The 15926-nt window shown below is 37.8% G+C and overlaps 1 protein-coding gene across 7 annotated transcripts in view; it reads left to right on the top strand.

The window, feature by feature from the left end:
• Positions 1-15926, top strand: part of ATP11C (ATPase phospholipid transporting 11C (ATP11C blood group)) — a 180853-nt gene that overhangs the window by 96668 nt on the left and 68259 nt on the right. For all 7 annotated transcript variants that reach the window (XM_055438212.2, XM_055438206.2, XM_055438209.2 and 4 more), the window contains 5 exons: positions 9844-9972; positions 11787-11890; positions 14238-14288; positions 15264-15328; positions 15676-15757. In XM_055438212.2, the coding sequence (XP_055294187.1) occupies positions 9844-9972; positions 11787-11890; positions 14238-14288; positions 15264-15328; positions 15676-15757 (431 nt within the window). The remainder of the gene's footprint in view (positions 1-9843; positions 9973-11786; positions 11891-14237; positions 14289-15263; positions 15329-15675; positions 15758-15926) is intronic.

The raw sequence follows: 15926 nt of genomic DNA, 5'->3' as shown, positions 1-15926 counted from the left end.
TAAATATTTTCTCTTATTCTATAGGTTGCCTTTTCACTATTGATTGTTTTCTTTGATCATGTATTCTCATTTTCTAATTTTGGTTTTTATCCTGTGCTTTTGGTGTCATATCCAAGAAGTCATTGCCAAGTTCGATGTCCTGAAGCTTTTTCTCCATGTTCTTTTAGGAGTCTGGTAGGATCAAGTCTGACATTTAGATCTTTCATTCTTTTCGTGTTAATTTTTGTATGATCTAAGGTGAGAATCCAACTCTATTAATACTTTTGTAAGTAGATACCCAGTTTTCCCAAAACTGTTTGTTGAAGAAACTCTCATTCCCTATTGAATAGTCTTGGTACCCTTGTTGAAAGTCATTTGACCTTATGTGCAAGAGTTTATTTCTAGGCTTTCAATTCATTGTCTTATGTATCTGCCTTTATGCCAGTCTTAATTACTGTTGCTTTGTAGTATGTTTGGAGAAATTTGGGAATTCAAGACCTCCATGTTCATTCCTCCTTTTCAAGATCGTTTTTGGAGATCTTTCCAAGATCTCATGGTCCCTTAAGATTTCATATGAATGTCAGGGTTGTTTTCTTTTTTTTCCTATTTCTGAAACAAATGCCATTGGTATTTTGATAGGAAGTTCACTGAGTCTGTAGATCTCTTTGGATAGTATACACATTTTAACAGTATTAAGTGTTTCAATCTATGAACTTGAAATGTGTTTCCATTTATTTTGTATTCTTTGATTTTATTTAGCAGTGTTTTTATAACTGTCAGTGTACAACTCTTTAACTTCTTTAAATTTGTTCCTAAGTGTTTTATCATTTTTGATGCTATTGTAAATGACAGTGTTTTCTTGATTTCCTTTTTGGACTGGTCATTGTTAATGTATAGGCATGCATCAGATATTTGAGTGTTGATTTTAGTTCTTGAAACTTTGCTGAATTAATTTGTTCTAACATTTTTGGTGGAATTTTTAGAGTCTTTTTACATATAATATCATGTCATCTGCAAATTAGGATAATTTTACTTCTTTCCCAATTTGTATAACTTTTTTGTTTCTTGTCTAATTGTTCTATCCAGAACTTCTATTACAATAATTGATAATAGTTTTGGAGTTTACATCCTTGCTTTGTTTCTGATCTTAGAGATAAAGGTTTTAGTCTTTGCCTATTTAGTGTGATATTAGCTGTGGACTTCTATTAGGTTGTGATCATTTACTTCTCTTCCTATTTTATTAAATATTTTTATCATGAAAGACTGTTGAATTATGCTAAATGTCTTTTCTGCATTAACTGAGATGATCATGCAACACATTGTTTATATGCTGCATTATATTGATTGATTTTCATATATATTCTTGGATCCCAATAATAAATTTCATGTCATGGAGCATGATCATTTTAATGTTACTGATTTTTGATTTGTTAGTATTTTAAGGTTTTTTTTGGTATCATTTATTGAGGAAATTGGTATGTAGTTTTCTTGCAATGTCTTTTTCTGGTGGTAATATCAGGGTAATGCTGGGTTCGGAATAAGTTTGGAGGTGTTCCTACCTCTTTGATTCTTTAGAAGTATTAGGAAGGATTGTTATTTCTTCTTCAAATGCTGGGTAGCATTCTCCAGTGAAGTCATCTAATCCTGGGCTTATCTTTTGGGTGAGATTTTTGATTCCTACTTCAGTCTTCTCACTAGTTTGGGATCTGCTCAGATTTTTTTATTTCTCAGTGATCCAGCTTGGGTATGTTGTATGTTTCTAGGTACTTATCGATTGACGTGTAATTGTAGCAATCTCGTATAATCATATAATTTTAATTTCTCTGGTGTCAGTTGTGATTTCCTCTTTTTTTAGATGTTTGAGTCTTTTTTTTTTTTGGTTGTAGCTAAGGGTTTGTCAATTATGTTAATCTTCCAAAATTGTTTGTCAATTTTGTGTTATTGTTAAAAGAATGTTTCTATATGAATATGAATTAAAATATGAAAGTTAATGGAAACCAAATTCTTCAGAGCAAGGAAGAAGATGTGTGGAACAGAATTGTTCAGGGCTGTGGTATGAGTTCATACAAAATGATACTCTCCTCTCTGTTGTTTTATCAGTTATTATCACTGCTGAATTATTTACTTAATACCCAGGATTTCAAGCTTAAGTTCTCCATATCTCCAGCAATAAGTAAACCATCTTACACCTTCTTACAGTAATGATGGGAGGAAGGCCACAGACTGGGAGGGTTACCCAAGTTTGACATAAACTGTGTTTCTCCCACTCTTTTTTCTATTTTCCGCATCCCAGAAGGGAGGGCCTTGTGATGAACTGGAGTGGTTAGGATCTGAAGTTTCCAAACCATTAGTAGAAACTCAGATTTTGTTCACATAAGAACCAAAGGCAGCATAAATGATTCATAGTATTAAATCTGTTGCTCCCAGTTATGAAGTGAAATTGCAAAGCAAATAAAGTCTCCCACTTTTCTCTCATTTCCTCTTTCTGTTTTTGCTGTCACCCCCACCGCCTTAGAAGGACCTCCATCTTCCACCTTTTCTCACTAGGCTACTTATCTTTGGCTGACATCAGTTCAGTCACTCAGTCGTGTCGGACTCTTTGCGACCCCATGAATCACAGCACGCCAGGCCTCCCTGTCCGTCACCAACTCCCAGAGTTCACTCAAACTCATGTCCATCAAGTCAGTGATGCCATCCAGCCATCTCATTCTCTGTCATCCCCGTCTCCTCCGGCCCCCAATCCCTCCCAGCATCAGAGTCTTTTCCAGTGAGTCAACTCTTCGCATGAGGTGGCCAAAGTATTGGAGTTTCAGCTTTAGCATCAGTCCCTCCAATGAACACCCAGGATTGATCTCCTTTAGAATGGACTGGTTGGATCTCCTTGCAGTCCAAGGGACTCTCAAAGAGTCTTCTCCAGCACCACAGTTCAAAAGCATCAATTCTTCGGCGATCAGCTTTCTTCACAGTCCAACTCTCACATCCATACATGACCACGGGAAAAACCATTGACTTGACTAGACGGACCTTGGTTAGCAAAGTAATGTCTCTGGATTTTAATATGCTGTCTGGGTTGGTCATAACTTTCCTTCCAAAGAGTAAGCGTCTTTTAATTTCATGGCTGCAATCAGCATCTGCAGTGATTTTGGAGCCCCCCAAAATAAAGTCTGACACGGTTTCCACTGTTTCCCCATCTATTTCCCATGAAGTGATGGGACCAGATGCCATGATCTTTGTTTTCTGAATGTTGAGCTTCAAGCCAACCTTTTCACTTTCACCAAGAGGCTTTTGAGTTCCTCTTCACTTTCTGCCATAAGGGTAGTGTCATCTGCATATCTGAGGTTATTGATATTTCTCTCGGCAATCTTGATTCCAGCTTGTGCTTCTTCCAGCCCAGCGTTCCTCATGATGTACTCTGCATATAAGTTAAATAAGCAGGCTGATAATATACAACCTTGACGTACTCCTTTTCCTATTTGGAACCAGTCTGTTGTTCTATGTCCAGTTCTAACTATTGCTTCCTGACCTGCATACAGGTTTCTCAAGAGGCAGGTCAGGTGATCTGGTAGTCCCATCTCTTTCAGAATTCTCCACAGTTTATTGTGATCCACACAGTCAAAGACTTTGGCATAGTCAATGAAGCAGAAATAGATGTTTTTCTGGAACTCTCTTGCTTTCTCCATGATCCAGCAGATGTTGGCATTTGATTTCTGGTGCCTCTGCCTTTTCTAAAACCTGCTTGAACATCTGGAAGTTCACGGTTTACATATTGCTGAAGCCTGGCTTGGAGAATTTTGAGCATGACTTTACTAGCGTGTGAGATGAGTGCAATTGTGCGGTATTTTGAGCATTCTTTGGCATTGCCTTTCTTTGGGATTGGAATGAAGACTGACCTTTTCCAGTCCTGTGCCCACTGCTGGGTTTTCCAAATTTTCTGGCATATTGAGTGCAGCACTTTCACAGCATCATCTTTCAGGATTTGAAATAGCTCAACTGTAATTCCATCACCTCCACTAGCTTTGTTCGTAGTGATGCTTTCTAAGGCCCACTTGACTTCACATTCCAAGAGGTCTGGCTCGAGGTGAGTGATCACGCCATCGTGATTATCTTGGTGGTGAAGATCTTTTTTGTACAGTTTTCTGTGTAGTCTTGCCACCTCTTCTTAATATCTTCTGCTTCTGTTCGGTCCATACCATTTCTGTCCTTTATCGAGCCCATCTTTGCATGAAATGTTCCCTTCATATCTCTAATTTTCTTGAAGAGATCTCTTGTTTTTCCCATTCTGTTGTTTTCCTCTATTTCTTTGCATTGTTCACTGAGGAAGGCTTTCTTATCTCTCCTTGCTATGTTTTGGAACTCTGCATTCAGATGCTTATATGTTTCATTTTCTCCTTTGCTTTTCACTTTTCTTTTCACAGCTATTTGTAAGGCTTCCTCAGACAGCCATTTTGCTTTTTTGCATTTCTTTTCCATGGGGATGGTCTTGGTCCCTGTCTCCTGTACAATGTCACGAACCTCCATCCGTAGTTCATGGCTGACCTCAGCTGGGTATAATCTCAATTACATTAGTTGATGCTGTTATGTGAAATGGTGTTTGATTGAGCCCTTTCTGGAGTATTTGTGTTAGAAAGAGATGCCTATAAACTAAAAGTATCCAAGTGATTGCTTGGCTGGGGAGTGTAGGGACTCTTGTTGAACAGGAGAGTGACTTGTTCTGTAGCCTCAGTACACTGGGTATTTTTTAAAGGGTTTCAAAGCTAGGGAGTGACTTGATCTTACTCTTTTGTAAAAGGCAACTTTGAAGATTGAGCAAAGTAGTTAGTGTGTGCCCAGTCACTAAGTTGTGTCCTACTGTTTTGAAACCCTAAAAACTGTAGCCATCCATGCTCCTCTGTCCACGGAATTCTCCAGGCGTGAATACTTTAGTGGGTTGCCATGTCCTCTTCCAGGGGATCTTCCTGATCCAGGGATCAAACCCGTGTCTCTTTCATTGGTGGGCTAATTCTTTACCATAGTGCCACCTGGAAAGCCCAAGCAAAGTAGAGGCATGAGCAAAAGTAGAATGAGGGAAACCTGTTAGGTGGTTACTGCTGTAGTATAAGCAAAATGTAAGTTTATATATGGTGATAGTAGAAGAGATAATAACAATAAAAATAGAAGTATTTGTTAACATTTATATATTACATAAATATGCCAGGCATTCCCTTCTACATTCTGTTAATTCATTAATCCTTACTTTACACCAGTCCTGTGAAATAGGTACTTTTGTTATCCCCTCTTTACTGATGATGAAACTGAGGCATAGGGTGGTTAAGAAATGTGTCCATCACTTATAAGTGGGAAGCTGGAATTTGAATTGAAGAAAGTCTGGGTGTGGCATACATGCTCATAAGCACAACTTTGTCCCTCCTGTTGCATGATCAAGATAAATGGATCTATTCAGGATATTTATTGTAGATAAAATCTGGACTTAGTGATGTATTCCATGGAGAGAGTGAGAAAAAGAGCAAAAAAGAATAAAGATAGCCTCCTTGATTTTGCCCTGAGCAACTAATTGTATAAAGTAGTGGTATTAAACAAAATGCTGGTGCTGTTAAATAAGTTGGAAAGGACTGGGAGAAGAATAGGTTTGGGCCATGTTCATTTTGAGATTCCTATAAGATAGCCAGATGGAATTGTCATGCCTGGAGCTCAGAGGAGATGTTTTAGGTGGAAATAGAAATTTGGATCGAATCATGTAAAACATGATGAAGCACAAGCTGGAATCAAGATTGCCAGGAAAAATATCAATAACCTCAGATATGCAGATGACACCACCCTTATGGCAGAAAGCAAACAAGAACTAAAGAACCCCTTGATAAAAGTGAAAGAGGAGAGTGAGAAAGTTGGCTTAAAACTCAACATTAAGAAAACTAAGATCATGACACCTGGTCCCATCACTTCATGGCAGATAGATGGGGAAACAGTGAAAACAGTGACAGACTTTATTTTGAGGGGCTCCAAAATCGCTGCAGATGGTGACTGTGGCCATGAAATTAAAAGACGCTTGCTCCTTGGAAGGAAAGTTATGACCAACCTAGACAGCATATTAAAAAGCAGAGACATTACTTTGCCAACAAAGGTCCATCTAGTCAAAGCCATGGTTTTTCCAGTAGTCATGTATGGATGTGAGAGTTGGACTATAAAGAAAGCTGAACACCAAAGAATTGATGCTTTTGAACTGTGGTGTTGGAGAAGACTCTTGAGAGTCCTTTGGACTGCAAGGAGATCCAACCAGTCCATCCTAAAGGAAATCAGTCCTGAATGTTCATTGGAGGGACTGACGTTGAAGCTGAAGCTCCAATACTTTGGCCACCTGATGCGACGAACTGACTCATTTGAAAAGACCCTGATGCTGGGAAAGATTGAAGGCGGGAGGAGAGGGGATGACAGAGGATGAAATGGTTGGATGACATGACTGACTCGATGGACATGAGTTTGAGTAGACTCCGGGAGTTGGTGATGGATAGGGAGGCCTAGTGTGCTGCGATTCATGGGGTCAGAGAGTCAGACACAAATGAGCAACTGAACTGAACTGATATAAAACAGAGAAGAGCAACAGGCCTTGAGGAATTCCAGTGGAAAAGCATAGTTATTTGTGAGGGAAAGAGTATGGCTTTTGGCATTAGAAATATTGGAAGAGTTTCTTCAGTTTTACTGATGATTTCTTTTGTCGTTTCCAGTCTGCTGATAAGCCCATTGAAGGAAATCTTTATCTCTCATGCCATGCTTTTCATTTCTCACTTTTCTATTTGCTTTTTTTTTAAGTTCCCATCTTGATGCACAAATTCTTCTTCTGCACATGTGTGTTATCTGTGTTTTCCATTAAATACTTACTTTTTTTTTTGATCGAGGCATAAGGGATCTCAGTACCTCAACCAGTGGTCGAACCCATGCCCCCTGCATTGGGAATGCACAGTCTTAACCACTGGACCACCAGAAAGTCCCTCCAGTAAATATATCGGTATTTTACTCATAGCTAATTTTCTATCCCTGTTTCTTAATTCTAAAATCATTTTTCTCTTGGTTTTGTGCATCTCATGTTTTTAATTGAATTCTGGACAGTGCATGGAAAAGAATGCTAGAGATCGAGGCAGGTAACCTGTATTTCTGGTCTGCAGTGGTCATACCTCTTCTGTCAGCCAGTCCATCAGTGTTGGGTCAGTCTGGTCAGGAGTTGGCTGGCTTTGGATTTTGCTGTAGATGTTGATGCTTTCAGTACATCCCTGGACTCTAAATTCCTGCACGGCTGGGCTGCCACAGGGATTTCCTCAGTGTCCCTGTTCCACTATCTGCTTTCAGCAGCAGGTCCTACATTCCTGAGACACAGCAGATGCCTCTCTGTATACCTTTTCTCCTCCCCTAGTGGTAAATTATGCTTTCTTGTTGTTATTCTTTGCAGGGTTCCTGATGGGATCAGAGTGGTTTCTTGATTCTCCTACTCTGTCTCATTTATTAGGCAGGCTTTATGCACCTTTGCCTTAGGGTAGAACTTTCAGCACGCTTCTCTGGTCTCCACCCCAACTTCCCATGGTAGCTGAACTTTGCCTTTTATTAGTACCACGTCCTCAATATGAAGGTGTTTCCTGTCCATCCCCAGCAGAAGATGGCTTTGTTCTACCTCTCCACTAGCAGTAGTTACATGTCCCTGAGACCCTGCCAGGGATGGTTTCTTGCCTTGCTCTTAGACACAGTTGGCTTTTGCACCCTATGAGACAAGGGTCCACAGTTGCAGCATATTTTGCCTGTTCCTCCACAGCACTCAGTCAAACCTGTATGCCTGTACCTTTCTCTTGAGCACCCAGTGGATGCCCAGAGAGAACTGATGTGTGTTTATGGTCTCGTCTTTTCTCTGAGGTGTGCAGAGATTTGAAACTGTCACATTGGCCCCTCCCAAGCCTTTTACAGTTGGTTGAAAATCTAGTTATTTTCTTCCTGTGCACTTTTATGGCAGCCATCTCTTCCTCCTGTGCTTTGTTAATTGTGAAAGAGTCAGTTTCTCCTGCCTCTCCTCAGAGGGACTTTTCACCCTTTGAAATTTAGTTAACTTGGTTGCCCTGCAACCTCAACTCTCTGATGAATCCAAAAAACTTACAGTTCTCTTGATTATCTGACTTTTTCTAATGTTTATCATAATGGATGGTGAGGTTCTCTTGTTGACTTTGTACGATTTAAGTGGAAACAACCCTAGAGTTGATTGTCTAACTGAATCATGTTGTTCCCTTTCTTTAAAAGTCCTGTCTCAGTCCCCCCTTGGCTTAAGGGTGAGGCCTCAACACCTGAACCTGACCTGTCCGACCTTTTGTGGTCTGGCCCCAGTCCATCTTACCAGCCTTAACTTGCACTCCAGGTGCAGAGACCTTTTCATATCTGAGCTGATTGTCAGTGTTGTAGAAGAAATTGTGGTTTATATTTATCAGTGCCTGGGAATCATCTTCCATCCATTAAATGAGTGTTTCCTTCTTCTGAGATGGTTTAGTATTTTGTTATTTTGCTTCTGTGTATTTTAAGCATAGATTGTGGTTTTGTGTAAGCAACGTAAGTATTTACAGATGTGAAGAAGGAAAGATCCAAGAGATTAAAATATTATTTACAAATTAGTTTCATTATTGATGCTGTTGTTCATGTCTACTGATTAAAACTGGCAAAGAAAATCGTTTCTGAATAGATCTTGAAATTCCCATCTTTATCTGCCAAATTATGTAGCAATTGGAAGGCAGGTGCGTCATTTATTAGTTCCATGTTTTATAACCAGTGTGTTCAAGCTGATAAGCTAGATATTGACTCCCTAAAGTGGGTTGTTTTCTTTAACTAGCAGCCTCCTCCCTTTATCTGGGAGTGCTGTGAAAAAAGTGTTAATTTACCATTTTCTGTGTGTGCCATGGCATGGAAAATGTTGGAATGGACTGGGCTGGATAATTTCTTACATCCTTCTAAAAAACTTTATGACTATTCATAAGTTCTAAGTAAAGTAGTTGCAGGATATTAGTAATAATTTAATAAACAACTATCAGATGGTAAATTTGTGCCAGGTACTTTGCGAACCACTTTACTTGTATCCTTATTTCATACTCAAAACCAATCCTATGAGGTTGTTGTAATTATCAAAGACACTTAACCCAAGGTCATATAGTTAAGTGGCAGAGCTGGGACATAAAATCAAGTTGTAAAGATCTGTGTTTTAATCATTATGATTGATTTCGTACATTATTAAATTATGCACTAGAAACCGTTCATGGTTTCTTCTCTCAGGTTTTTTCTCTACTTGAGCTTTGGGCACTAACTGATAGCAGATGAATTATTGGAAAATTACCTAATGCCTCTCTAATTAAGTGAGATTTTCTGAGCACTGAAGAGAGAACTGTCACCCGACACTAATAGCTATTAGCGCATGGAAGGCAAAGCATTTAGAAATATTTGTCCTGATGCAGAGTGGGAGTGCAGCTGCCCAGTGTTCTTGAAGTACTCAAATGAAAGTGTGTAGATTTTCTTGATTCAGTCATGAAATGATAATGGTCATTCTCTTGTCAAACACCAATGCCGAAAACATCAAAGAGCAAAAGAGTCCCTGGGTAATGAAGTCACATATCAGAGATTGAAGTTCAATACTAAGGTAATCTGAAAGCATCATAAGTCCTTGTGACCTTAAAGAGGATTCTGAATGTTGAGTAATATTCTTTGTCACCTTTCACATGGTATAGGATGCTGAGACATTTTAAGCCTTAGATGGGAGAGGTCTTTTGCTACTATTTTGACTTTAGTTGGAGGTATAATAAATGCTTTGTTTGGAATTAAGAACATTGATACCTATTTTTCTCTCTGTACTAGGTCGGTGATATAGTAGAAGTACAGGCAGATGAAACCTTTCCCTGTGATCTTATTCTTCTGTCATCCTGCACAGTAGATGGAACCTGTTATGTTACCACAGCCAGTCTTGATGGGGAATCCAATTGCAAGGTAATGGGGACTAAACCTTTCCTAAACATTCTCAGCTAAGGATAGGTAATCATGCAATATTCCGTCCCACTGCCTCTAATCTTTTGCCTTATTTTTTCCTATTTGTGGAAATTTTGTATTTGAAGACAGTGTTTATATAACTGTCTTTGAAACTTCTAAGCAGATACTCAGCTTTGGGGGAAAGGGTGGTGTTGGGTGAGGAAATCCACACCCCAGTTAAAAGCCACCACATTTTTATAGCACTGTTTACATTTCATATTGACATTAACCCATTCCACATTGTATTTAGGCTTTTAAAATGAAAGTACTCTTAGGCTGAAACTATATAGCTATGAAAATAACTTTATCCGAAGGTACTCTCACCTTCATCTAAGGTACTCTCACCTTCATCTAAAGTACTCTAAGTTTGATCTATTTTTGTTTTTAAAATGATGAATATCCTCTTTTAAAAAATGTTTATTCCTGGCATTTTGAAAATCCAAGCTATTGGCTTGATTACTTTAAAAAACTACCTTAGGGTATAGTTTGGCAAATATTTACTTTATTGCAACTAGGAAGAATTAAAAATGTGTGAGAGTATATTTGTTCAAACGAGGATAACTGACTTCCAGGTACTTTCTGGCATGGTCAGTTCTTGTCTATCCAGAGTTCCACAGGGCATGAAGATTTATCCTCTTTGTGATGCTGCCTTTAAGGAAGAGCACTCATGTGCTCACCTCCATGTATCTTCTTGAGGGCTTTCCTCTTCTTGTTTATGCATTCTGAACTTGAGGACCAGGATTCAGTGTGTGGTAAAGGAACTTAAATGCCTGTTAGATAACTAATTTTGTTACCACTTCAGGGGCATGGTGATGAACTAGTCCCATTTCAACTATTCAAAAACAAGGTTATATTTAAGGGAATGTCAAAGTGAAATTTGAGAAGTCTACCTCAAGATTTCCTAATAAGGGACAAAAGTTGTTTAGAAGAAGAAAACTTAACTTTCAAGTGGTTTAATTTTCCACTTAAGTTAATCCGATCAAATCAGCTAAAAGTACATAGGTTTTCAACGTCAGGAGATAGTTTTAAATATAGCTCAGGCAGTTCCATAATATTCTCGAGATCATGCAACAGCTTTCCTTCAGCATAAGTAGTGTAGTCTTTGAGTCTGTGTCAGCCCTTCTTTGATGATTTATAAAAGGATTCATTGGAACCTGCCTTGAGTTCTGGGTCAATCAAGTAAGTACATATTATACCCTAGTAGAATATTCTAACTGTCTGACTAAAGCAAGATACATCATCTCTCTGCTCGTCACATGAATTGTAGCTACTTGAAGCATTTTCAAGATCATTAATTTTATTGTTTGTGTAATGGGAACTATTGATGATTTTTTTCTTTCTGTTAGCAGAATGTTAGCATTCTTATGACCAAAAGGGTGATTCAATTCTTACTTGTATGTTAACTTCAGTAAATAATAGGTCTCATTTCTATAAATAGGAGGGGAAAAAAAGTGCTTTAAATTTTTCATGGGGTTTTCAGTTAATTATATGCATGGTGCAAATGGAATTTTCTCTGCTGTCAGTATCAAGAAAAGCTTTTAGTTTTCTCATTATCTTTGAAATCGCTTCACAGCAGAGTTCACTTTCTAATTATTGTAATATATTTTAAGAATAATACCATAAAGTTTATCTAGTTGGAGATGTACATCAGTATTTGTATTATTCTGCCAAAGCCTCTTACTAAAAATATAGTGTTCCTGAAATCAGGTGGGTATATGATTATAATTTTTTTCTTTTTTTGGGGGGCTGTTTTTTTTTCTTCTGCTTTCATCTAGACACATTATGCGGTACGTGATACCATTGAACTGCGTACAGTCGAATCCATTGATAACCTCAGAGCAGCAATTGAATGTGAACAGCCTCAACCTGACCTCTACAAGTAAGAATTACCTGGTTTCATTTTACTGCTGTCTGATGGCTTTGCTTCTCTTTGCCATCAGTATTGAAATACCCACCACTTACCAGCCTCCTTTCATCTGTGTTTTTATGAGCTGTTCCTTCCTTCTGGCAGGCAAATGAATCAAATCAGCCTTATTCACTACCAGCCTAAGATAAATTATTGTGGGCTTACGCATCTCACTTGTGGTTTTTCTTTTATTATTGTTATTTGTAGACATGGCTGTCCATCACATTTTAAGATTATAATCCCGTAAACCTGAGCTATCAAACTTGTGCACTAGACAGAGTTAATTAAAACAAAAATAAAACACTTTATGTGTCATCCAACAGTAGAGAGAGAAGGAAATGTGGGACCATGCAATTAGTAGGCACTATATCCTTTTTTATGAGGATCATGATGAACGAAGTATTGTATATAGGCTGTTTCTTGTCCAAAGTAAACGGCTAAGTTGAGGGAGCAGTGAAATGCTGTAATTTCCTCTGTTTTGCTACACCTAGACTTTCTGGAGTAGAATTCCTGATTAACAGTCATTGTGGGTTGTCAAAAATTTAGCATTTGATTTTTTTTTTTTTTACTATTTATTTATTTGGCTAAAGAGTTGGACACGACTGAGTGACTAGCATAGCACAGCATAGAGCATTTGGCTGTGCCAGGTCTTATTTGTGGCATGCGGGATCTAGTTCTTTGACCCAGGATTGAACCCAGGTCCCCTGCATTGGGAGCATAGAGTTTTAGTCACTGGACCACCAAGGAAGCCTCTGGCATTTGATTTTTAAGACTACTGATTAGTTTGATTGATTAGAGCATGGTATTAATGAGGGTAGAATAATGGGTTTATGGCCAAATGAGCCAATTAATTATTTTCTCTTCTGCCATTACAGAAGGCATCCATCACCCATGGTACTCATCTTGTTAATGAACACTGTTGATCGTAAAAGGGGACCAAATAGTGGGATGTGCCCAGTAGTAGAAAAAGAAAGTTCTCATACTTCTATAAGAAGTATACCCTCCCTCCTTCCTGTCATTCCTTCTTTATTTTTTCCCTTCTTCTATATCCACTTTGATAGTTTGAACTTAGGATCACAGAGAAAAATAGCTGTTCGTTGCCTTCAGGAAGCATGGAATCACAGAAAGGAGAGTGACTAATTTTGTGAGTTAGAGAATAATATAGATCCTTACATATTTATAGGGTAACTCCTAAATTTTTCAGTTACCTTAAATATGAAGGAGATTTTTAGTGAGGGAAGGTTATTCCTAATGTCTCTAATAGATTGAGTACCCTTGGTATGTGACTTCAGAATACCTTCTATTGGATTGGCCAAAAAGTTCGTTGGGAGTTTTTCTGCAACATCTTACAGAAAAACCCAAACAAATTTTTTGGCCAGCCTAATACCTCCACCACCCTAGTAATCATCACTTACATGGTAATTGCCTGATTATGTTATTTGGTGCAAGGAACACATTTTTCTTGCTTATTAGGAAACATAGTAATTGTGCAGTTAATACATGACAAATGAATGCAGACGTTCATATTTTGTGTATTTCATAATAATAGTTCAGTTTTTCTGAAAAAATCATAATGTACATTATAAAATACTCATAACATTCTTACTAAGGATTTAGAGCTTTTTTTACCATATTTTTCAGAAATGTAGATTACCATGTGCATAGCCATATATCTGATCACTTGATCAGATCAAGCTCAGTATTCAGATCAGCTGCAAGACACAGCTTGGAAATTTCCAAGATGGTAATCAATCAAGTGTTCCCTAATAGCTGTTTCTCAAAGGATGATCTCAGGCCAACAGCATCCACATCACCAGAAACTTGTGGGAAATGCAGATTCAAATTCTTACCTAAACCAAAAGCCTGGGGATGGGGCCTAGAAATCTGTGGTTTAAGAAGCCCTTCAGTAATTCTGATGCATGCTCAAATGAAAGAATTACTGACCTCATGGTTTTGAAAGATGGTTTAGCACCAGAAACCTTTCTTCACATGAATGTAAAATAGAAGCTAATTATTTATATGAAGTATATAGATGAGAGGGGTATTGTATGCATGCGTGGTGCCAAGTAGATCTTGAAAATCAACTTAGAATCTTTGTTTACGTTCTTATAATCCATAATATTTTAAAAATGAAATGAAAATGTTACATACTGTATTGGTTCAACTTAGCTTTTTCTTTTAAAATTAAGACAATAGGCTTTCATAGTTTATTGTATTATCTCTTTTTGCATTATTTGTATTTTGATTCATTCCCATATTTGGGGTAAATAGATTTTATCTAGATATAGAAGACACATGTGCTATTATATTCTTTTTGCAGGTTTGTTGGCCGAATCAGCATCTATAGTAATAGTCTTGAAGCTGTTGCCAGGTTAGTTTATAATTCCTTTAATCTGTCCTTTTAGGGGAGGGATGTTTCTCTTTTAAGCCTATTAAAATAGCTAAATACTTTCTTTTATAGAAAGGGATGGGGAAAAGTGAATAAATCTGGAGTAACTAGCCACTGATGGGTCTAGCTCACCTTGTGATTGGTAGGGTTGTAGTGGCAGCGGCTCAGAGTGTGTGTGTCCTGGGAGAGGGTGGTGTTGGAAGTGATGATGAGGGTTTCTAAAATTGTAGAACTCCAGACTCCTTTGACCACTATTGCCAAATATGTTCTATACACTCTATTGATTGTCCTTGGTTGTGAAATGCCTGACCATATTGGAAGTATATCTGGAAAGCAGTGTTTTAAGGGAGAGTAATTTAGGGACTAGATAGTAGACAAAATGCTGGGAGAATTAGCTGGACTTATGTAAAATGAAAGGCTTAATAGTTGATAATGAAACAATTCATATAAAAAGGGGTGTTTTTTCCCCTCTTCGATCACCCAGTCAGTTATTTTAACATTTCCACTTTGGCTTTTATAGCCAGGGCTCAGAAGGAAGTTAAACACCAGGAGCTCAGTGATTCCCCCCTCAAAGGCGGGTTTGCACTCTATAAATACAGCACCGTGTCTCCTTCCTTTACATTTGCTTTGCCAGTCTTTTCCAGTCACTTTTTCTTTCTGTTTCCTGCTGTCTGCTGTTATCTTGCTTTCCATGACTCAGAGTCCTTTCGCCTCTGTGCATGTCTTTGCCTCTGTGTGTTGCTGGCGTCTCCTGTACTTTGTGCTTCTGTCTGTGCTGTACCCTAAGTAACTTCAGAGGGGAGGATTTTTCAACTCGTCCTGTGTTAGTAAGCATATAAGTAGACAGATGCATCCTGAATCTTTTCAAAATAGACGTGTGCAAGAGCAAACTATGTCTCCAAAGTTGATGGTGTTATTAGTTGAACTCTGAGTAACTTGTGTTCATTTTTTGTTTAGGTCTTTGGGACCTGAAAATCTCTTGTTGAAAGGAGCTACACTAAAAAATACCAAGAAGATATATGGTGAACGTTTTTTAAAGATATAGTTACTAGAAATAGGCCTTTTAAAACCTAAATGTTTATAAATAGTGCAGTAAAAAATTGAACATGGCATTTAATTCCATTTAGTCTAAGTGTCTTTTTAAGTGTTGGAAATTTATAAGATGGTAAACTAACTTGAAATATGACAAACTGTGTTGATTAAAATTATACTATAAAAATATACTGTAAATGATTATTAACTGGTAAATAGAAGAGAGTTTATAATTCCTATTTTTATAGATTGAAAAATTTGGTAGATCCAACTGGGTGGGGAGTTGGGTTGGCAGTCTCATTTGTAACCTAATTTTCATCATATGGTTATTCCTTAGGAGTTGCTGTTTACACTGGAATGGAAACCAAAATGGCATTGAACTACCAAGGGAAATCTCAGAAACGTTCTGCTGTTGAAAAGTTAGTGTGCCTCACAATTTCTTTACTTATTATTGAACTGAAATTGTTACTTCTCAGTATTTACAAATATAAACAGTATGAAAAAACAACATAAATTGTAATAGCATTACCATTTTAAGCACTTCTTTTGTTCCAGAAACTGTGCTTATTGTTTCGTATGTCTGATTTG

The sequence above is a fragment of the Moschus berezovskii genome, chromosome X (genome assembly GCF_049115385.1).
Source record: "Moschus berezovskii isolate FMDL1 chromosome X, NW_MosBer_1.0, whole genome shotgun sequence".
NCBI classification, from domain to species: domain Eukaryota; kingdom Metazoa; phylum Chordata; class Mammalia; order Artiodactyla; family Moschidae; genus Moschus; species Moschus berezovskii.
The sequence above is the reverse complement of the archived record's forward strand: the minus strand, read 5'-3'. Positions and strand labels throughout refer to the sequence as shown.